General features: G+C 29.7%; 4 protein-coding genes across 5 annotated transcripts in view; 2 read left to right on the top strand and 2 right to left on the bottom strand.

Annotated features, from left to right (window-relative positions):
* The window catches only part of LOC134834673 (BTB/POZ domain-containing protein 9-like), a 131,751-nt gene that overhangs the window by 3,822 nt on the left and 103,636 nt on the right, over positions 1 to 24,293 (top strand). The gene's annotated exons all lie outside the window — the stretch shown is intronic.
* LOC134836081 (contactin-like) lies at positions 1,031 to 6,953 on the bottom strand. The gene is made up of 4 exons (XM_063851263.1): positions 6,813 to 6,953; positions 2,704 to 6,501; positions 1,788 to 1,971; positions 1,031 to 1,466 (listed from the first exon to the last, which is right to left on the bottom strand). Exons 2-4 carry the CDS (start codon positions 6,487 to 6,489, stop codon positions 1,363 to 1,365), a joined length of 4,074 nt encoding a protein of 1,357 aa, XP_063707333.1. The 5' UTR covers positions 6,490 to 6,501; positions 6,813 to 6,953; the 3' UTR covers positions 1,031 to 1,362.
* Positions 7,103 to 19,159, top strand: LOC134836082 (ceramide glucosyltransferase). 2 transcript variants are annotated; one of them, XM_063851264.1, is made up of 8 exons: positions 7,103 to 7,492; positions 10,325 to 10,537; positions 16,028 to 16,169; positions 16,230 to 16,332; positions 16,580 to 16,681; positions 16,743 to 16,861; positions 17,820 to 18,275; positions 18,335 to 19,159. In XM_063851264.1, the coding sequence occupies exons 2-8, from the start codon at positions 10,440 to 10,442 to the stop codon at positions 18,842 to 18,844; spliced, it is 1,530 nt and encodes a 509-aa protein (XP_063707334.1). In that variant the 5' UTR covers positions 7,103 to 7,492; positions 10,325 to 10,439; the 3' UTR covers positions 18,845 to 19,159. The 2 variants fall into 2 exon arrangements, with proteins under 2 accessions (XP_063707334.1, XP_063707336.1); XM_063851266.1 differs by lacking the exon at positions 10,325 to 10,537.
* Positions 20,800 to 24,293, bottom strand: part of LOC134835411 (basic-leucine zipper transcription factor A) — a 33,815-nt gene continuing 30,321 nt past the window's right edge. The window contains exons 6-8 of the mRNA XM_063850288.1: positions 22,658 to 22,899; positions 22,450 to 22,590; positions 20,800 to 21,845 (exon numbers count right to left, since the gene is read on the bottom strand). Of these exons, the coding sequence (XP_063706358.1) occupies positions 21,399 to 21,845; positions 22,450 to 22,590; positions 22,658 to 22,899 (830 nt within the window). The 3' untranslated portion in view covers positions 20,800 to 21,398. The remainder of the gene's footprint in view (positions 21,846 to 22,449; positions 22,591 to 22,657; positions 22,900 to 24,293) is intronic.

Below are 24,293 nucleotides of genomic sequence, written 5' to 3' on the forward strand. Positions count from 1 at the left end.
TGATCAATTATAGATGATTTATGATGAAATCTGACTTTTTTTTCAGTTGAACAATTACCAATTGTTTCTATAGAAGCACGTGAAATTGATTTAGATAATTGGTTTTAGGTTTTTTCCTAAGTGTTTTAAAGTACCTCAAAGAATAAAAATTTAATTTAATTTAATTTTTTTAAAATTCTTTATAACAATTTAAAATATTTAATATAAAAAAAAAAATAAAAAAAAAAAATAAAAAAAAAAAAATTTAAAATAAACTATAAAAAATAAAATAAAATAATAAAGATTTTAATCAAGGATAAAAAATAAAATTATTAAATAATTTTTCTAATTTTATAATAAAATGTTAAAAAAATAATTAATTCATAATATTATTTTGAAGAATTTTTTTTTGACAATTTCGATAAAATTTTATCAAAAATTTTTTTTTTGTTCAAGATAATTTTTTAATATTTTTTTTTATTATTTTTATTTAAAAAAATTAAAAAAATTTACAAATTAAAATATTATTTGTTTTTCAATTAAAATTAAATTTAAAAAATTATTTTTTTTAAATTAATTTTTTTTTTAATTTTAAAAATTTTTTTTTAAATTATTTTTTTTAAATTAAAAAAATTATTTTTTTTTAAATTAATTTTTTTTTTAATTAAAAAAATATTTTTCTTTAAATTAAAAAAAAGATTGATATAAAAATTATTTTTTTTTTATTTAAAACAAATATTCAAAATTTATTAAAAATGTTTTTAGACAATAATTTAAATAAATAATATTTAAATAAAAATTATTAAATTTTACGATTTTTTTTTAAATTTTGTTTTAAACTAAACAATTTTTTTACATAAAAATTTAAATGTAAAAAAAAAGTTTTACTTATTTTTCTATTTTTTTTTTATTTAAATTTAATTATTTTCTTACCTTATTTCATCTTCCCTCAACTAACAAATAATTTAATTTTTTGTTAAAATTTCTAAGTTTTATTTTAAAATATTAATACAAAAATATTGTAACGGTCGGTATTTGATTCGAGTTTTGTTTTTGATTAAAAAAAAAAAGATTTGCTAAATAAAAAAATGTAAAAATCTATTTAAGTTACACATTTTTAGCAAACCATCCTTAAAAACTACTTTTTGTAAAATTAAAATGGACGAAGTTTCTCTACTGATAAGGCATTTTGCTGCGTTTGTAAAGTTTTTTTCACTTTTTTTTGTAAATATTTTTTTTTCTTTCGATATTAGGCCACAATCGTTGATTTTTTCTGAAGGAGTCAAAAATATTTCACTCTGAAACCGTTTCTATTTACATTTTTGTGCTTGAGATTCTTCTATTGTCTACTTCTATGAGCTATTGAAACATTTTTTTTCGAAATTAATTGAACATCCCTTGAACTAAATACCAAAGATAAACTGGTAAAAGGAGTGATGAGCACATTTTAATGGTGGTTGCTGCATTATATGGCGACTGAGTGATGCCTGAAATTGAGTTGAAAATTAATTTTTGTTAAAAACAAAATTTTTTTATTAAAAAAGTGAAAAATAAAAAAAATAAATGATAAAAATAAACATTTATTTATTCAAAAATTAAATTTTTGATTTTTTACATGAAATTTGTACGAAATAAATGTTAAAAGTGAGTATTTTTGTATAAAATAAGGTACATAAGTGCAAAAATATATTTTTTTCGGTGCAAATTGTTAATTTTAACATTAAATATATAAAAATTCCATCACCAAAAGAACCAAAAACCAATGAAAGAAAGTGAAAACTACTGTTGATAGTCAGCTTGTGTCTTACCCATTTGGAATTTCAATGGCGGCGAAGACATTCGACCGTCGCCTCCGTTGCTGAATGCCAGCACACGCATCTTGTATGACTTGCCGGGCGTCAGAGTGTCGATATAGGCTTCCAATTTGTTGCCCACGGGGATAATTGTGTCATTGGCACGGGACATGTCTTGATCACTTTCCCAAATTCGAACCTGAAATGGATTTTTAAGAGTTAATATTTGATTCAAAAATTATTTTTTGATGAATTTTTGCTAAAATTTTAAATTTTTAGTAAATTTTTGACAAATTGAGATTTTTTTTCAACATTTTTTGACGTATTTGTTCTAATTAATCGAAAAATTTGGATAAAAAAAATTAAAAATAATTAAAAATTAAATTAAAAACAATTTAAAAAAATATTTTTTTTTAAATTTACAATTTAGATTTCGTTTAAAATTTTTCGCAAAAAAAAAATCTTTTAAATTTAATCGACCAATTTTTAAAATTTTTTAAGTGTTTGAATAATTCAGCTTAAGATTTTTTTAAAATTTGATATTATTTCGATCGATTTCTTCATGAGAGTTTCTTTTTTTTTAATTTTAATTGTTTAAGCAATTCTAATTTTTTTACGATTTTCATTGATTTTTGTGAGAAGTTAAAATGTTTAATCATTTTAAAATAAAATTTTAATTCTTGTAAATTATTTTTCAATTTTGGTTTTAAATTTAGTCATTTTTCTGCCAGTTTTGAACAAAATTAAGTCAAAAATTAAAATTAGGTATTTGACATTTTTGAAGCAAAAATTGAAAAAAAAAATAATTTTAAGAAAATTTTCGCCAATTTTTATAATTTAAAGTTATTTTATAAAGAAATTTTTTGAAAAAATTAAAATTTCAGCTAAATTTTTGTAATTTCAACATTAAAAAAAGAAAAAAAAAACTCACTTTATATCCTTCGATGGGTTCTTCTTCTTGCGTGGGAGCAACATAACGCCATACAACTCGCACCGTCGTCGGATTAATGCCATAAATATGCACCGTAGATGGCGGTTTCTGTGGCGCCTTTCTGTAAGTTCTTTCCATATATCGCTCCGATTCGGGTCCCTCGCCTGCTGCATTGTACGCCATCGATTTGACAAAGTAGTACGTATCTGGTTCGAGACCGACAATCAATGCCCATGGTCTCGTTGTGCGTGACAAATAATAAACGGCATCTTCCTCACGATGATCCTTCTTCCAATATTTGATACGATGCCCGATCAGCTGTCCACGGATCTTTTCGCGCGTTTGATCAACTGGAGCCCATGTCACATTTATAGCGGTCGAGTTGAATCCTCTTGCGTAAACTTGTTGTGGCGCCACTTGCGGCATATCTTCGGCCGAATAGATCGTTGTGACATTACTTTCCGGTCCAGCGCCGAAATCATTCATGGCTTGAACTTTCACATCGAATTTCGTGTAATAAATCGTTTCCTTATTGTCGAAATGAACAACAGCTTGTCCGACATTTCCTTCTTTAATGTCGCTCGCCCATTCCGTTTCGCCCTTTTTACCGTGTTTCCGGTAGAAATATTTGTATTTAATTCCTTTGGCGTTTTGTTCTTCCGGTCTGAGTGGATCCCAAGTAATTACCAAGTCACCGATTTTGCCTCCCCCGCCTCCGACATTACGAGGAGCAATATCCGGTTTGTCTGGCTTTGTGCTATACGAAGGAGATGGTTCACTTGGCGCGCCAATACCGAGATCGTTTACCGCGCAAACGGCAAATTCATACGAACTCCATGGCGTTAGGTTAAGCACAGTGGCGCGTCGTCGATCTGTAAAGCGATCAGGACGTTCTACATTCCGATCTTCAATCATTTCCGAGACATTGGTCCATGTTTTGTTCCAATTCGTACGACCCAAGACGTTATAATGCGTAATTGGGCGTCCATTATTGCCGCCATCAACCCATTCAATGATGGCGTCACGTTTATTGATTTCGATAATTTTCACTCCGCCGGGACGTGCAGGAGGACCTTGAACGATCACCATCGTTTTCTGACTCACTTGGTTCACGGCACTCTTCGCGATGCACTCATATTCGCCCGTATCGGTAATTGTGAGGTTATGTAAGACCAAGCCATTGTTATTGTCGATTTTGTAACGCGGATCCATGTGTGGGTCAATAACCTGTCCATTATGCTGCCAAATATACGCTACATCCAAGATCTCGTCGTAGTACACCTCACACGTGAGATAGAGATACTCGTCGATCGTTTTGTGGATTTTTGGCGCGAAAGATTTCGAGAATTGTATTTCACGTAAAACAATTAGGCGCGCACTTGATTCGTCAGTTCCGTAAACATTTGATGCCACGCACGTGTAAACTCCCTCGTCATCGCGACTCGTCGGGGATATTATTAGCTTTCCATCGGGCATCATTCGACGATGCCCTCCGGGACCTAAAACGTTGCCATCTTTTTTCCACGTGATTTTTGGGCGTGGGGCAGCTTCGGGTTTACAATCTATGGTAGTGTTCCCGCCATAAATTGCATAAATCTCCTGCTCTAAGGGGAACTTTTTGAAAGTTGGTTTGAGCGAAAGGACTCTCAGTTGTGACGATGAATAAACACCCCTCAGTTGATTTGTGGCTTTACATTGATACATTCCATTATCCTTATCTGGATCCAAAAACTTGATTGTCAATACGTTATCTTGTATCACGTACTTTTCCTTATCCAAGCTCTCCCGATCTAACAGGTCGCCATTTTTGTACCACGTGTAATTGACATCTGGCACAGCATTTGCCTCACAGATGAAACTAACCTCGCCGCCATGATCCTTGATCTTATCTCTCAGGGGAATCGTGAAATTTGGTTTCATTTGCAAATTCACATGAACACTTTTATCAATAGTCTTCCGATCATTAAATACCGTACAAACGTATTCGCCATTGTCGTTCAATGTGGCATTCGGAATAATCAATACTCGATTATAGTTGAGGGTGTATGCATGTCTTGGCAAATCTGCATCCCTCCGAGTCCAATTGTAATGCGGCACAGGATAACCAAAGGCCATGCATTCAATCCGAACTTCATGCCCAGCAACTGGTCCCTCGGGAAAGACTTTCGGGAAGGTATTGGCAAATACAAGTGTCTGGTAGTTTGGATGCGGTTTCACGCGTAATGGGAAAAATGGTCCATTTCTGCCGGTATCTGAGACTGTCGATTGTACTGTGCACGAATAATTTCCACGATCAATCGATTCCAAGGCAGAAAAGTACAAAGCTCCATCATTACTGACAAAGACTCGACGATCTTCCTCCACGAAATTCGGGAAATAGTCACGTGACCAGTAATATTTGACTCCGGGGAAATGCTGCGGCGGATCGCAGTAAATAGATTTACCCCAATTCATTTCGCCATTTTCGGGGGAACGTTTCAAATTGAATTCCAAAATGTATCCGAGATTCAGTTGAACACTTTCTGATAGGATTTTACCGAATTTATTTTCAGCGACGCAGTGATAAGTTCCTTGATCCATGTCTTGTTGCGGATTGTAAATGATCAAATTGCCGCCGCTGATCGTATAACGCGGATTTGTGAGGGGATCAATTTTGATAAATGTTAAATTATCATTTTTGTACTCCTCCTTGTACCACGAGTACGTAGGGGTGGGATAACCTCCCGCCAGACACCCTATGGACACGTCGTTGCGAATTAAGCGTTTTCCCGTGTCATAGGTCGTGTCACTGGGTTGCTTGATGAAATAGGGTCCTCGTGGGAGACGTTCCTCCTCATAATAATCCATTCCGTATTCAATTGTGCGTTTATCTTCTTCGATTTTTTCCACATTTTTAATGTCGTAAAGTTGGCGCGATTCGCAAATAAACAAATTTGGTTCCCGCTCATACGTTGGAATGAACATCCAACGATCCTTGCTCCGTGAATAGGCGTAAACCAAGCGATCTTTGTTCAAATTGTAGCGATCGTAAATGTTGTAGGTGTCGGGACGGCGGGAAGTTGTGCGGAATTGTTTATGCAAGGAATTATCAAAGTCAGGCAAATCGGTGTCGAATCCCTCATATCCGCGATATTTCGTTTCAGGACTTTCATTGAGCTCGTCATCGTAGTTGATGCCATCTTCAATAACAACTAATGCTGTTCCGTCATCATTTACCCATGAGGTTGGTCCGGTACGTCTTGCGGAGACAAAATACCGATTTTGTCGTTGGTCTTGCAAAATGAGATGTTTCAAGATGAAAGAATGTTTTTCAACGTTATCGACATCAACAACTTTCGCTTGATATGCCTCGCAAATACGTTTGGCCTCCCACCAACTGCGTTTCGGGGACTTTATGAAGCGATAACAACTTTGGCGATACGTGATCCAATGTTCGGGACAGAAAAACGACTCATCCACGCCATCAATGAAATTCGAATAAGAATTGTAGTTGTGCCCATAACGACTGGAATCGTAAAATGAGGCGCCGGAAAGATCGCGATTCGGCTCCGAATTATCGAACCGGGACGGAAAACGATCCGTGCTGCCACTCAAAGGTCTCAGAGTTGATGGAACGTTGAAACGATTGTTGATCCCGTAACCCGGTTGATAATTCGGCTTGTAACCGCCGTCATCGCGATTCCGGTTTCGTTCTCGTTCACTGCCATAGTCTCGGTCGTAGTCTCGTTGAGCACCGGAGTTGTAAATGCAAAGAAGCGCACACAGGGCGACCAGTCGCCATGCCATGTTTAAATGATACTAAAAAGAAACAAAAAAAAAAAATTAATTCAAAAAGTGATTCATACTAATATAAAAGCGAAGAAGAACATAAACAATGGGCGTTTCCACGTCAAAAATTCCGCTGCACACAATTTATTATCGAGCATATGTGGAAATTCCAATTGATGAACTCGACGAAGCTGAAAACGGTTCATAAATTATCACGCAAGTCAATTAACCGTCGATCATCCCATTTCGATGAAAAACCAATTAGACTGATAATAAGGTGTGGTCAGGTGCAAGGGAATTATTTTTCGCGGAATTTCTTCACTTTACGCCTTAATGCTCACCTCTGTGGTATTTAAACACTAAACTTAAAGGGGAGTTGCGAAATTATCTCAAAAAAACGGTAAAAAATGACGACTTTACATCACAAAAATACTTAAAAATAGATTCGAGTTCTTACAGGTCGTTACTGTTTTGATTGCGTTAGACCCTTTGTGCCAAAATGTCACTTTTCGATCTACTTACCGACTACAGTCTTCCGCGGAAAAGATGACACATGTCAAAAATCGGGGGTTTGTACTACCGCGGAAGACAGTTAACGTCAAATAACAATTTTGTTTTTCAAGCGCGAGTTTGTGCTCCCAATTTTTACGATATTTACGCCAAAATCCGTCGTTTTTCGCCGCCAAAACGGATAAATATCGTGTGTGAGTGACAACTAAAGTCGCAGAAATTCAATTGCGAGAAGTTGTGTCCATAAAAAACGATAAAATTAGATAAATTTCATCATCCGTGCATATTTATATCTATATGCGATACGGACAGCAGCAGGCAGAACGCCTTGACTTTTATTTTTAGTGAATTTTTTTCTCATTGTGCATGCAGTAAAGTGATGAAAACGCGAAATTTCCCCATCGGATTTGCGGAAAAAGCGTTGCTTCAGAGCGAAAACTGTGGAAATGCTTTGAGAAATTTGTAATCTCAATCAAATCGATAAATAACACATCACAACATAACACACATAGTAAGTACCCTCATATCTATATGTTTCTCTTATTTCGTATTCTATGCAGGGTTTTCCTCTGTATGGAATTCGGAAGAAGATTTTTTTTTATTTCATATAATTTGGCATTAAAGTGAAATCCAACTGGACTATCACCTCGTTCATTGTTCGGTTACTTTTTTTTTACGAATAAATTAGCTTTAATTATCGTCGCAAAGTACTTAACGAGTCGGTTTTTAAACAAATTATTAGTGTCACTTGGTGCTTAGTGCTTTTCGTTGAAATAGAAAACCAGTTTAGTGGAGTCTTATAGGATTGCAACATTTTGTTTGTCGCCAACGAGACTCTCGTTTGTGTGGTTTCTGTCTCGCAATGAGACTTAAAACCTTACACAGGTGTCGTCATCAGTGCAAATATGTAACAAGATAAGAAGATATTCTGGTAATTACCATAATTCACTGTACGTGAGTGATTTGCTGTCCTTTAGCTACCGACGAGACAACTATTAGTCATTCATTCACTTGTTACGCTTTAGACGGTTTTTTGTTATTATATCGATTTGTTAGTCACATTGTCATATGTGGGAAGATCAATGGCCTACTCACAAGATGATTTTGTAACAAAAGAAAAGAAAAGAGGACAAAGGAACTTGGTTGTCTAATGTTAATTACATAAAAACAATATGATAAAGTATTACAAGGAACTATAATTATCAATATGAAGCGGAAGTAGAGTTTCACTTGAAGTGCATCCATTTCTGAGAACTTTTCCTTACTGACCTTATTCACCTTGTTTTTTTTATTGAAACTCGAGATATCTTGAAAAAAATTTTTTTTCAAAGAAAGGAATATTTAAAAAAAAAAATTAAGTAAATTTGGAACACACGTGAGACAAACACAGATGATATCAAATAAAGTCAATAGTAATTTTCTCTTCCAAATGCGGAAATACTAACACAAGAAATATCTGGCTTTTTGAAACAATATCAAATTGTTGACTTAGAACAGAAAATATGTATTGAGGCTGATACAACTATCAAAAATGTTTCAGGTTTCCTTCTACCTAATTTTTTGAGAAATCCCCAGAAGGGGTAACTAGTATCGAGTAACTAAAATGGAAGAAAATATTTAAATTTTTATACTTTTTTAAACTAAATTTCTTTGAAAAATATCGTTGAGTAAAAATCTCAGGAGGAGAAAATCGAGAATTTAAAATGTAAGAAGATATTCAAATTTTTATATATGTACTTTTGACCTAAACTCTTGAAAAATATCAAAATTTCTATTAAAATCAGTTGAAAATTCGATATTTACACACATTTTCAAATTTTACCGTTTCCGAATAAATTGCACCACTTTCACTCACGACATACTGAGCTCTAATATTTTGTCGAGCGTCATGAAAAATAGATTCGTTGAAAGGAAACTCCAGTATGTCCTTAGAAATCCGAGACCGCTTCAACAATCAATCACAACAAGGAAATACCTCGATAATGCCCCAATCCCGCGCTGCATTAGATTTGATAATGACTATTCTAACGACATTAACTTTAACGCACTTCAGAAGAAATTAGTGATTAAGAACGAATTAAAAAAAATTGTTAGAATTAAGTATAAATAAGAAAATATGAGGTTTTTTGTGGCCCTAGGCTTTTTCCTCCAAAAAACTTGATATTTTTGACTAAATAAATGAAATCTTTACCACGTATTGAATAAATAAAAAATAAAATAAATTATAAAGACAGGTAAAGTTTTTTACACTAAAAGATACTCGATATACATCCCACCTAATGTTCAGAAGGTCTATGAAACCTGAAACATTTTTGATAATTGTATCAGCCTAAAGTACTTTTTTGATTGTTAAAATTTTAATCAGAAGAATTTGGTTTTGCTAGATGTTTAAAGCCCAAAAATAAAGTCATTTGAGCCTTATTCTCAGGGAATCCATAGAGCTACATACTTCTTCGTCGATCCGAGACTCAAAATCATGAAAAACTATTCTGACTTCTGAATTGAAGGACTGAAAGGATAAATCGCACATACGCCTTTTTTAAGGCTAAATTGAGTTAAGAATGAGAAAATGAATAAGAAGATGTAAAAGTTGATAATAATAATGATCGAAAACACGTTTTTTATCACAATATGCCAGATTGCAAAGTGAAAGGATAAATACCACAAAAATTAAAAGCCAAATTTCGCCAAAATATTTTTTTTTCATTTTTTAGGTTATTTGCCCTTCGTTAAGGCATAAAAAGTTGATATGAATCAAACAACTTTCGATATCTTTTTATCAATGCGTGTTATGTTTTCTTATCAAAAAATTCCTTGAGGCGCCTTTTCCTCCTGAAAAAAAAAAATAAATATCAAAAGTCATTCATATGCTAATTTCAGCATTCATCGTAAATGACTCGCGTCACTTTCAATGCATTCGACAAACACCACAAGTTAATTATTTAAAAAAAAAAGTTCTCACAAACTCCCCGCTGTGTCACTTTGTCATTCCGAGAGATGCACAATTCATTATCTCTCTTCTGTGGAAAATCATTCCGCGCATGATGCAATGTTATTGTTTGCGCTTACGAAGTTTCGTACACTTCTGTATTCACGTATGGAACGGAATGAACGCAGATAACGTGAATCACAAAGCGAAACATTTTTGTTGCTATTTAGTTTGGTTTCGGGTGTTGAACATATCAGACAGTCAAGTTTCGGCTCGTATCACTCTCTCTCTCGCTCTGCATTTGGTCGCGCGATCTAAAAAATACAAATAAAAAAATTTAGTGCCAAATTATACAGAAAGTTATTCCGGATTTTATTTGATAAAAAAAAATAAATATTGAATATTTATTTACAGTAAAGTGAACGAAAAAGAAGAAGCAGACAAATAAAAATGCAATCAAGTTAAAAAAAAACGAGAAAAATAGAAATCTTGTCAAGCAGAGGCAGAAAATGATAAAGAAACTCGAATCATGTCTGCAATGATATACACTTTGTACGGCTTTGCCATATTTTTCTTCATATTTTGGTGTGGAAAATGGGTGATTCATGTGCTGGCATTAGCTTACGGGTAAGTACCTTTTTTCATACATTTTTGTTTACATTTTAAAGTTTATTGCAGCTGATATCTGAACTGGTTGAAATTGCGCAAATTATTACTTGGCAAATATTTGAGTCATCATAAAAGTGGATTTTTTTGCTATTTCGACAAAAAATAAGGGTTAATAGCAGATTAAAAATTTTTTTCGATTACCTTTAGTTATTCAATATTTTATCTAACTCGTGTTTGATCTCAGGAACAATTGTTTAAATAATTTGTAAGATACCTTATCTCTCTAAAAAAAATGTAAACAAGTTATAGAAGTTTCGAAAAATTACGGCAGTCAAAACATGTGTTGTTACATTCGCCACGCACGTTAAATTACTTTTCGATAATTACCGAACTGATAAAGGGTTTCGACAACGACAATTAGCTGCATGTATTGAAAGGCAATTGCATGAACGCCTCCGTCTATTACTTACTCCATCCTTACTCGAATGGCTTTTACTTAAGTAGATTAGTTATTATGGTTAGAAATGGACTCGTAAAGCAGCGATATTCAACTCGAGGTATCTTGGAGTCTTCGAAAACTTTGATATGCGAAATAACAACATTTTATGTTAGCTAAAAGATGGTATAATTGATTTTTCGAAATTACTTACTTAAAAATGACCTTCAAGGCTTTTTGAAGGTCAAAAAATTATGAAGACTCAATTATACCATCTTTAAGCTAACTTTTAGCTGATACACAGCCATACAATTTAAGAAACAATGCAAATTTAAGACCATGACAAGAAATATCATACAGCGAACAACAATCAGTGTGGTACAAAGATGTCAAAATATTCAATGAAATGTCAAAACAATATGAAACAAACTGTGATAGTGTTGAAGAATTTAAAAGAAACGCTTTGAATTATGTTAAAAGTGCAATAAATGTGAATGTTTAATAGTATACCTTGCCCAAATCATCGTAGGATGGATCTGACATCTTCAAAGATCGTCAACTTGAAAAACGTTTCTTCGATATTACTTTAAAAAGATATCAAATGAAACGTTATTAAGTTTGTTCTTTATACTTAAAAACGTTTCATTTGATATCATTTTCAAATAATATCGAAGAAACGTTTTTCCAGTTGACGATCCCTGTCGTAAAACGTGCATGTCAGCATGAAAGCTCCATGAATTGTTAATGCTACGTTTTTGTGAATGAAATTCCTCCTGTTTCGAGTAGTGTCGCAGCAAAAGGGTCAATAAATCGTGCACGCATGCATTTCCTCAATCATTTCAATATTCATGTGAAGAGTTTTGAAACTTCTGCGGGTCGATTCACGTTATTGTCGTTAATTTATATGTGAATGCCGACACACATTCCATTTAATTAGTGACTGAAGAATTTCTGTGGCGACACAAAGAAACAATTGAAATTTTTTTGAGAAAAAAACGAAGGTTATCGCAGCATCGTGTTTGACTCATGACTGGCTGAATGATGCAAATCGTTATCAGTGACTAATAATGGACAAACGAAATTTAAACACCGGATCTCGAAAATCGACAATTTTTCGACTGATTTCCTTTGTGCGTGTCCGGAGTTCATTAGCGAGCGCATATGACAAAAAAGAACGCTTATTGCTGCTCGCCACATATCATCAACAACGTCAAAATGTATATCATTAGAATTCCATCGTAACTTCAAAGAGAAACGAAAAAGCAGCAGCAGCCTGTCAGAATATCACAAAAATTTATGATAAAGCTGCTCAGTTGCTGTGAAAGAGGAAAACAACGCCCAAAAAATATTTGTCTTCTCTCTCTCGTACAAACATGTGCGTGTACTTTATCATACTTTGTACATACGTTTTTCACGATGTTTTACTTTCATTTACATTTCCTTCCATTTTTCCTTGTCATGATGTACCCCTACGTGTATGTCGTGTTTCGGTGAAATGGAACGACGACGTGGAAGCAACAAAAACATGACTAACCCATTTTTAATTTTTTTTGATGAGTTGTTGTTAAAGTTGTTTTTTTTTGGATGCAAATTTAGAAGACGACACGGATTAAAGACAACGAGAAATTGTGTGCGAAGAAACAAAAAAGTGGGTAGAGATACATTGAAGATAATTAACATCATTAACATTGTGACATTGACGATTGACCTAATAGTAGCTTGTTGTTTACGTCGACTGGTGCGGCGACAACCTTGTTTTTTGCGGAAAATTTATGTAAATTAATTCGGAAAAGTGCATCGGTAGTGAACTGCAATTGATTTTGCTTAATGAGACAATTAAGCGTATCATCGATGAAGGTATAAAAAGTGACAGACTTCGGACTTTCAAAAGTTTCGAGTTTTTTGGAAGATTAAAATAAAAAAAATTAAAAGTTGTACTCATTCTAAAGAAAAACATTTCTTAAAAATATTTTTAGATAAATTCAGGTTAATATGGGCAGGATCATAAGAGATTTTGAAAATTTTCGATTTAGCTGTAATTTTGTATGCTGATTCTATTTGGAATCATGAGCCAAAAAAATTGACTTTGGTCGAAAATGACTCATCATTGACCCCGCGAGCTGTTTTCGAAGCTGAATTCGCGGATTTTACGCTAAAAACCTTCAAATTTTGTCCTGTGTCTTCTAATTCGGAGCAAAATCATAGAATTTGTTCCGAGGACTATACATTGTTAGACCAAGAATTATTTTTTTTTTCATCGAATAAGTAATCCGATATTTTCGGACTTGGTGAACGAATAATTTTCACTGCAATTGAACTCAATAAATCATTCTGTCTTTGAATTCCTACAATTTAAAGACACACCTTCTTCTTTCGAGTAAACACTATTCAGGCTGATACAATAAACAAAAATGTTTTGGATTATATTCGGATTACATAGAACTTTAAAATTTAGGAAGAAAGCACATTTTTTGATAGTTTTGCATTTTCAATTTTTTGAGGTTAGATTTCAAAATTTTTTAGTTTTTGATGTTTTTTTTTTATCAGTTTTGGCATTAGAAGTTAGATTTTGAACAGGTTTTCCGTTTCTTATTATTTTTTGATAATTTTTAGTTATTTGAGGTTAAAATTTGAGCTTTTTAGTCAATTTGAGATCGTTTGAGGTTATGTTTTGATCATTGGATGTTAAGTACTTTGAGGTTAGATTTTAATTTTTTTCACTTTTCCTTTAGGAACCTCGATATTTTTCACTAAATTCTAAAAAAAATTGACTTTTGAATTGATTTCAACAAAAATTTCTTTTTTTAGTTAAGAAAATTTAAATAAATAAATAGTTTTTATAATCGAAAATGTAGAAAATGAAAAAAAAAAAATTTAAAATTCGTTTTTTATATTTTAATTTTTTTTGAGCATTTGTAAATAAGAAAAATATTAAATTGCATTAGCCTTTGTTGTAAATTGTAATAAATTGGTTCTAAATCATTCAAAACATCTTGCTGCTCCTCATTTTCAAAGCTAACCAAACAGAATGAACAGAAAGAAATTAATTCACCAGTGGAAAAACGCTTGACCATTCTTCATGTATTCGACCTTCGACCGTACCATCGTACTTGAAGTGTCATTCGCACCTTCCCACAAAACCATAAACTGAACAGAACAGAAAATGTGCTAAAATTGCTCGTTCGTAAAAATTCTCTTCGTAGCACTTTGGTGTATTTGCATGTTCCATTTGTGCGAATATCTAACATTGATAAATAATTTTCTGTACGTTTTCTTTATTCAAGGTCCAATGCGATTTCGAATAAACACAGCTGCATTGTGTTTTTCCATTAAAACCATGTTTCTCTTAGTTTGTTTTGTGCTTATTAACCAAAACAAACCTATTGATTCAGATTTTATTGCTGCCCGAAAAGAACTTTATCAGTAATTGAGAGTTGTTATGTAAGAACGGAACAACTTGTTTGTTTTGGTAAACGAAAAAAATAAATAACATTCATTATTGTCATTGCCACTTGTTGTGGAGTCGAGTCGATTCTGAGTCACGAAAGTGTTAATTTTCGGGTAAAACTGTGATTTTTTTTTGTTTTTTTGACGAAATTCGAAAAGAATTATCGAGAGATTGAACACAAGGTTAGAAAACTCAGACAAAAAAAAAACACGCGAGTGACTTTTCAATCGATATTGCTGATGATTGATTGAAATGATCGCTCGTGTATGTTTGTCTGTTGGGGAAAGTAAAACGAGGTAATATTGATTAGAAGATTGAAGGATAATATAAACAAAAGTTAAACTCGCCGAATAACATGACAGACGCCCACGTACGATGAGTATCCAAAAGAAGTTGTTTTTTTTAAAGTTTTTTTTTTTTGTAAAATGTGACGTTGGAATTGAACTTTTAAAGTATTTCGATTGATGGGTTGTAATGGAAATTTTTTTAAACGTTACTTAATATTTTTCTGTATAAAATTAGATTTTAAAATCCTTTTGGGTTTTCTGTCAGGATAATAACTAAGATAAAAATTAAAACTTTTTAAAATAAAAAAAAAATTTTTTTTTTGATATAATTAAATAATTAATAATTTTTAATTTATTAATTAAATTAAATTTAATTTTAATTATTTGATTAATTTTTTAAATTTAATTAAATTATTTTATTTAAAACTTATTTTATTTTACATAAAAAAAATAAATAAATAAAATTTTATTTTAACTTTTTATTTTTTATTTATTTTTTTAATTTTATTTAAATTAACAAAATAATTTTAATTAAATTTTCTTATCTTTTTTAAACTTTTGATTCGATTTATGTCATATTTCTGATTAAAAATAATAATTCAATTAAACTCAATTTTAATTTATAATAAAATCTGAAAAAAGATAAAAAAAATCCCAATTAAAAGTTAAAATCTTTTCTTTCAATCAGCAAAAACCTCAGACATAAACTTTTCGAATAACTTTAAATTTTAATTTAAATTAATTTTTCAAATTTGTAAAAATTTGAAATTTTTGTAACGTATCAGAATCAGCTTTTAGAATGTTTATGTAAAAAAAAAATTAGAAAATTACGTGGAAACCCGTGACAAATCGCATTTTGAGTATGTAAGATTCATTGCATACCTCAAGAGTAAAAAATTAATTTAGGTGTTGATTTTTTTCTAACTAAATAAATTAATTAAAACTAATTATTAATTAAAAATAAAATTATTTGAAATTTTTTCTAACCTCTAGATAATTTTTTCATCAAAAACCGATAAAAACGAAAATAAATAACTCCTTAATTCCGCACGAAATTCCACAAGTACTCTCGAAATATCTTTGTGAAATTGGGTACAAATGCTTTTAATTAAAAGGCACACTTGACAACACTCTTTTATCCTCTTTCTTTTCTCTTTGTTTATATTTCGGTTGGAATTCCATCAATATTTTCTTCATCTACTTATTAGGTATGAAGCGTAGATTGAGACAAAGACCGAGACAATTTATTTAAATTCTTTTAATTTTTTTCAACCAGTCGTCATCAGTTCAGTACTCTTTGTCTCGACAATTTAATCAATTTTTCTTCTTAATTTCAGCAAATACAAATTGCACAAGAAGACGCACTTGCTACCGAATGACGTACCATATCCCTCTGTATCAATCCTGAAGCCCCTTATGGGTGTCGACCCTAATTTAGTCAGTAATTTAGAGACATTTTTTACAATGAATTATCCAACGGTGAGTTTTCGTTTTCTCTAATTTTGTATAAATATTTACCTTTTTTTCTCGTTTTTGTAGTACGAATTGTTATTTTGCATCGAGGATAGAAATGATCCCGCAATTATGATTGTTAAGCATCTCATGGAGAAATATCCAACCGTTGACGCACAATTATTTTTGGGTGAGTTTACTTCTGTTTTTGACCTCCAATACCGTAAAAGGGGGTCCATTCCAATAACAGCATCGAATTGTCATGACAACCAGCTGTGCACCAAATCTTTTTCAATTTACGTGTTTTTTTCTTTGCCTTACGAAGACAGAAAATTTAAATAATTTTTCCATTTATTTTCAATATTTTTGCTGTGTTTTCATAAAGAGAAAGAAAAAAAAATGAACTCTTCTGACAATTTAATTTTTTTTTCTTCTAGGTGGATCGAATGTAGGTGTTAATCCGAAAATCAATAACATGAATCCAGGATATTTAGCAGCGAAATATGAATTTATAATGATCTCAGATAGTGGAATAAGAAGTATGAATTTTTTTCATTAATTTAATTTTTTTTGTAATTTTTAATTTTTTTTTTCTTGTAGTGAAAGAGGATACGTTGCTCGATATGGCACAGCACATGACTGATAATAGTAAAATAGCTTTAGTACATCAGCTGCCATTTACAAGCGATCGTGAGGGATTCGCTGCAACTTTTGAAAAAGTGAGTTTTTAATGTTTAATTTTTCTTTAAAAAAAAATTATAAAAAAAAATTTTCATATTTTTGAAAAAAAGTATTATTTTATGTTTTAAACTTTTTTTTGTTTAATTTAAATTTTAAAGTTTTTTAATATATTTTTTTTATATTCAATTTTTTTTTATATTTAAAAAAAATCAATTTTTAATGATATTTTAAATTTCATTTTTGAACAAAAATAAAATTAAATTTCAATAATTTGACTAAAACTAACTAAAAATTTCATATTTACTAAAAATGAACTATTTTGCTAGATAAATTTTAGATAAAATTCAAACAAATAGTTTTAAAAATTAAAAAATGTAAGAATTTTTTTTAATATTTTTAAAATTTGACTGAGCTTTTAAATCAGGATAAATTTTTATTGCCAAAATAGTAACTTTTGAAAATGTAAAGCAAAAATTAAAAAAAAAAATGAACAAAAATCAAAAATTAATCAAAAAATATTTTTTTTTTTTGAAAAAAAATTTGAATCTATAAATTTTTGAATATCAATATTAAAAAAAATAAAATATGAAAGAAAATAATTTTGTATATTATAAAAATTAAAATAATATAAAATTAATTAATTAACAAAAATAATATACTTAAAAAAAATTCTTACATTTTTTAATAATTAAAACTATTTTTTTAAATTTTATCTAAAATTTATTTAGCAAAATAATTCATTTTTAGTAAAAATACAAAATATTTTTATAAAAAAATAATTGAGATGTAAATTTATTGACCAGAAATTTTACTTAAATCTCAATTTTTTTTTAAAGTTGGAGAAAAAAAAAATTAGGAATTTGATAGTTTTGAAAAAAAATTATGTTAAATCGTTCAAAAAATCAAATTTTAACAAATAAATTAAAAATTTTTCCGTGAAAAATTGATTTTTTTTTAAAATTTTCAAAAATTCTAATAAAAAATTTCCTTTTTCAGATATTTTTCGGTACAATGCAATCACGTATCTACTTAGTATCCAACTTACTCGGTATTATTTGCCACACGGGAATGTCATCGCTGATGCGTAAATCGGTAATTGACCAATTTGGTGGCCTTAAAACGTTCGGTTGCTACCTGGCAGAGGACTTTTTCATTGCCAAACGCATCATGGATGCCGGCTACAAGATAACAATCTCGTCGCAGCCCGCCATCCAAAACTCCGGCGTATGTGATATCAATAGTTTTCAGGCGCGTCTCACGCGATGGGCCAAACTGCGTGTTGCCATGGTGCCGACACTCATTCTGCTCGAACCGATGGCCGAGTGTCTCGTTTTGGGCGCCTTTGCGGCATGGTCTGTGTCCTTTTTGTTCCGCTGGGACTCGTTAGTGTTCTATTTGTGTCACATTTTGCTGTGGTTCCTCTCGGATTGGATTCTTTTGTCGATTGTTCAAGTAAGTTTTGATAATTTTTCTCAAAAATTTCATTAAAATTCAATAAAATCTCATTTTAGAACGGAACATTACCATTTAATAAATTCGATTTTGTCGTTGGATGGCTCTTTCGCGAACTAAGTGGGCCGTATTTGCTGTTCCTCGCACTGTGGAATCCCGAAATTACGTGGCGAACACGTATTTACAAGCTGGCGTGGGGCGGCAAGGCCTACGAATGCAGTACGACAGCCGATTTGCCGTACGAGAACAAAGGATTTGACGATATCGAGATGAATGTGAGCGATAACAAGAGTGATATGCAGCTGCGCGAAGGCATCCAAGTGATTAGTGGCGACCTTGATACCGTCAAAAGTCGAGAATCAGCCATTTCTACGACGTCAAGCGTCATTTCCGCGGAGCCAAGTCATCAGCATCACTTGCATCATCACAGGAGTTTCAGTAGTAGCAGCTTGCTGGACAACAACAAACACCAACAAATTATTAGGTTGCACCAATTGCAGCAACAAAAGTCAAATATTAGTAGTTTATTTGCTCCATCAATGTCATCAATGCCAAAAATTAAATCCTAGCATAGTTTTGTAGGCTTTTGAAATTTTTTTTATTTTTAATTTCAATTTTTGTTTTTGTAACATGAGACGGTTTCGGCTTTTTGTCGCTCGCTCGTACTTCGAATTTGCTTCAAAAAATGCTTTTTGTAATCCGCAAAAAAATGAATAATCAAAGAAAGGACTTATTTTTCTATTCTAAATTAAATAAATATATTTATGATATTGATATAAAAAAAATTATTTTGAGTCTCTTAGGACATTAATGAAAAATCCATAAATGTGTACCTTAAAAATATATTAAGTAATAAAAATTTCATTAAAATATTTATAAAAAAAAATTAAGAAAGAGGCACACCAGTCCTAGTTTGTAAGTTAATTTATTTTAAAATTATTTTTTAAAACCGTTTTAATTTTGAAACAATCAATATTTTGAAAAATTTTTAAATTTACAAAATAAATAATTAAAATTAATTAATCAAAAAAATTGACCAAAAAATAATAATTAAATAATAATAAAATAAAATAATAAATAAATTACAATAATAATATTAAATTAAAACGGTTTATAACAAATTAGGAATTCTTAAAAAAAAATCAGTATAAGGCATGAAAAATGACAGTCACATAATTCCCTTTAAATATATTACCTACCCTTTTAATTCCGTTATCCATCAATAAAAAAATAATATTTTACTTAGAAAAAATTAAAGTAAATATTAATTTTTAAATCTTAATCAATATGTGATATTTTTTAAAAAATAACATGAAATAATAATGAACTCTGAATATAATTTTCAATCTTAATACTCTTAAAAAATAATAATTTTTGAACATCAAAAAATAGGCTAATTCAATTTTTTTTCATTCTGTCGATGCTGTCAAAAGTATTTTATATAATTTAAAAAAATATATATTAAATTAGAAGGTTTTAATTTTGTGAAAGATTTTTGAGGTTCAGTTTTTATTTTAAAATGAATACCTAAGTAAAATTATATAATATTTATAACGAAATAAGGAAAATAATAAAAAAAATATTAATTAAAATTAAATGATTTTTTGTGTTTTTTTTTTTAATTAAGGCTCATTGATTTTAATTAATTTTAAATTTAAAAAATTTATTTATTTATTTTTTTTTTTTTTAATTTTTCAAAAGTTAGTCAAAAAAAATTTAATTTGAAATTAAAAAAAAAATAAAATAAAATTAATTGAAATTAAATTCAATATAATTTAAAAAAATTAAAATAAATTTAATTAAATGTATTTAAAATTATTTAAATTTATTTTAATTTTTAATTGAATCAATCTAATTTTAATTCAATTTTTATTTTTTTATTCAATGTTAAAATTAAATTAAATTAAATTTTAATTTAAAAAAAATATACCTATATATAAAAAGTGCAAAGAAATAATAACTTTCAGAAAATAATAAAAACTTCTATTCATTAGGTTCGTCCATTTATTAATTTTTTTTTAAAATAAATTTTACCTGATGTTTAACAACCGTAAAATTTAAAACAACAATTTTTTTCAATAATGTTCAATCTTTTTATTTATTTACTTTCCTAATATCATTTTATTGCTTACAAAGTGTTTTTTAAGTGTTTTTATCTACGTTATCTACTTTCAAATATCCTTTCACGAAAAAAAAAATAAATTTTCTTTCATCTATTTCCTAAAAACTTTACTCGGAAAATAAAAACAAAACTAAATATTTCATTCAAAATTTCTTAAAAATAATTTTTTCTTTAAAATTTAATTAAAATACATTTTTTTTATTCATTCAACACTTTTTATTATTAATTAATACAATATTTAACAACATAAGTCTTTATTATTTTTTAAAGTATTTATTTAATATTTAATAATATTTAACAATTTTTTAAAGATTTTTAAACTTAATTATTTATTTTAAATTATTTGCATTTAAAACAATATTTTATTTATATCAATTTTTAATTTTTTTTACTAATTTAAATTCAAATGACTATGAATTAGTAACTCTCTTTTTTATGGTAAAATTTTCGCACAATTTAAATTTTAACTCAAAAAAATATTTTTTTTTTACAATTTTTTGTTAAAATAAAATTCAGGTAAAAGTGGAATGTTTTGTTTTAAAATTTTTTCCTGAATTTTTAATTTTTTAAAATAATTTTGAAGCTTTTTTCTTGAGGTAGTGTGAGCTTGGGGCTTTTGCGAAAATAAAGACGTGCGATATTTATAAAAAATATTTTTTTTTTATCATAAAACGATTCAACACTTATTTCGATAATAATATGAACTAACTACGTGTTAAGTTTAAAGGCTATCTAATCAATTATTATTTATTTTAAAACAAACAAAAAAAAACATAACGAAGTACTTTTTATATTAAATTTTTATAATACATTAACAGAAAACAGCACTTCGTCTACTAAATAATTATAATATTGCATATTGCCGGCGGTTTGCTAATTTTAAGTGGTTTTTACACGTTGTCGCTCCGTCTCCGTCAGAAACACAGCGTCGCAACAACGACGGTTCTAATACAAAAACAAAAATATTCAAGGCACATTTTTCGTTGATCGACAAGCCAAGGTCACGCAACCATATCCATGTCGCTGACGAGCGAATCTGTGTCGGATTGCAGGACGTCGTGCGGCGCCCGATGCGCAGCTGGCGAGCCAAGCAGGTGATTCGCGAGCAACGGATCGATGCAGTGACTGATATCGACGTTGTGTTGGTGGGACGACGACAAGAGGGGATCTGTGTGGTTAAGATCGAGAGTATGTGAGGTATGTAAGCTGTTGTGATGCGGATGATGGTGCGAATGGTGATGATGGTGACTCGTGTGATGGGAGCCACTCGATGAATGGTGGTTGTTGTTGTTGTTCGACGAATGCGATGAGGAAGATGGCGAGTGCGGGGCACTTAGCAAGTTGTGCGATAACATTGGATCGCCGTTTACGGGATGCTCGTCATCCATGAAATCTTCCATTGGGTGTCGCAGTCCCATGTTGGCAGCTTCACTTACAACGTCAGGAATCTACAAAAAAAAAAATTAAAGTTTTTTTATTTTTCATTATTTTTAAATTAATTATTTTTTCAAATAATTTTAAATAAATTTTTTTTAAAATTCATTTAATTATTTTTTTGAAAAAAAATTTTAATTTAATTTTTATTTTATTTTTTTAAAATTTATTTTATTATTTTTATTTTTTTTTTTAAAATTAAATTTATTTTATTTTTTTTTTTTTTTAATATTAAAATATCAATTTAATGAATTTTTTTAAAACAAAACTTTCATAAATTTGAATTTCATAAATTTTGGTAAAAATAATTTTTTTTTTTTAAATTAATTATTTAAAACTTTTTAAAATTATAATTTTCTAAAATTAAATTTATGTTTCTATTTAATTTTTTTAAAACAAAACTTTCATAAATTTGAATTTCATAAATTTTGGTAAAAATAATTATTTTTTTTAAATTAATTATTTTTTTTTAAATTTTTAATTCCGACCGTTTAATTTTTTTATTATTTTAATTTTTATAAATTTAATTATTTTTTTTTTAATTTTTATTTCTAAATTTTTTTATTTATTTTTTTTTTTAAATAAAATTTTAATTTAAAATATTTTTAATTGACTTACCGCTCCAACATCCGTCATCAACGAAGGACTTGAACTACGATTGGAATTGTAATGTCCGTTCGTTGTTCGATAATTCGTTGTTGTATTCCAGTTATAATCTTGCAACGGAAGTCCATTTGCCTTAGCTTGCATCTCCAATTCCTGCAAATGATAAAAAAATATTTTTTAAAATTTATTTTAATTAAATTTAAATTAACATTTTTCTTACTTGAATCCTCTGCAGTAATTTCCGATTCTCGTATTCTATTTGCTTTTGACGCGATTCCGTTTGTTTGAGACGACTGACTTCGTGTTTCAGGCATTTGATGTAATCCACAGAAGATTTAAGGATTGTTCCCTTATTGGGACGCACATCACGCACAACCTCGTAGTAGGGATCGTTGTTTTTCGGCAGCAGTGTTCCGAGTTCCTTGATGCGATCGTTGATGTTGAAGCGACGACGTCGTTCAACTATGGAAAGGGAAAAAAGAGAAAAAATTATGATTTAGAACTTTTTTGAGTTTTGTCCTGAGCAAAATTTCTGTTTAAAAAAAAATTGTTCTAAAAATTTCTGGTGTTAGACAAATTTGTTCCAATTTTTTTTTAAATATTCAAAACTTTGTACTAAAATTTAGTACTAAAAATTTTTTAAATTTGTTCTAAAAATTTTTTTATATAAATATTTATCAAAATGACAAACTTTGTTCTAAAACTTTGCAAATTTAGAAAATTTGTACTAAAAGCTTATTTTTTTAAAAACTGAAATTTTTAAATTTTGTGTTCTAAAATTTTTTTTCTTATAAAAGTTTGCAAAATTCATTTTTTTTTAAAAACAAATTATAAACTTTGTTCTAAAAATTTTAAAAATTTAGAAAAAATTTGTCAAAATTCTAAATAATATTTGCCGTACGAACTTTTTTTTTATTTAACAATTTCAGGAAATTTGTCAAAAAGTTTTTTAAATTTGTTTTAAAAATTCTAAAATTTCTTATACAAAACTTTGCCAAATGCCAAAATTTGTTTTAAAAGTTTTACAAATTTTTTATAAAAGTTTGTCAAAATCACAAATTGTGTTTTAAATAATTTACGAGCTTTGTTTGAAAACTTTCACAAATTTAGGAAATTTGTAATATTTTTAAAAAAATTTTTTTAAGCTTTTGAAGTTTGTTTTAAAAGTTCTAAATTTTTTTCATAAAGATTTGCCAAATTAATAAAATTTGTTCTAAAAGTTTTACAAATTTTTTAAAAATCGTTCTAAAAACTTATAAAAAATCAGAAACTTGTTCCAAATGTTTCAAAAATTTTAATTGTTGGTTCTAAAATCTTAGAAAATGTGTCTCAAAGTTGTACTAAAAAATTATTTAAATTATTTTTTTCTAAACAGGAACATTGTGCGATATTTCTTGAACAATCACACTTCTTATTTTTTTCTTACTTCCTTCCTGACACTCATTACCATTTTCTGTCTCGAACAATGTCACACTACTTTAGAACTTTTTCCGAAAATAATTCCACGACGCAAACAATTTACGAATACGCGAAATTTCTCTTGTTTTTCCCGTTTCGCGCGTGTTCCCAAGTCTCAGTCAAACGAATTCTCGCGGAAGATGTCGACTACAAAAGCATCTTTTGGTCAAACTCTTTTTCCAAAATCGGAACTTCATTTTGTTGCTGCTGCGTTCCCATCATCGTCGCCTACGACAAAGTCCTTCAACGAGATTTAGCTGCCACAGACTCGGATTTCCAGCGAAAACATCAAATTGAGAGCATTTACGAGAAAAATTGCGAATTGTCTTACGGAACGTTTGAGGATGAGGAAGAACCGCTTTTGGAACGTCGAAAGTCGTCATTTATCGCGATAACGG

Source organism: Culicoides brevitarsis, chromosome 3 (assembly GCF_036172545.1).
Source record: "Culicoides brevitarsis isolate CSIRO-B50_1 chromosome 3, AGI_CSIRO_Cbre_v1, whole genome shotgun sequence".
Lineage (NCBI taxonomy): Eukaryota > Metazoa > Arthropoda > Insecta > Diptera > Ceratopogonidae > Culicoides > Culicoides brevitarsis.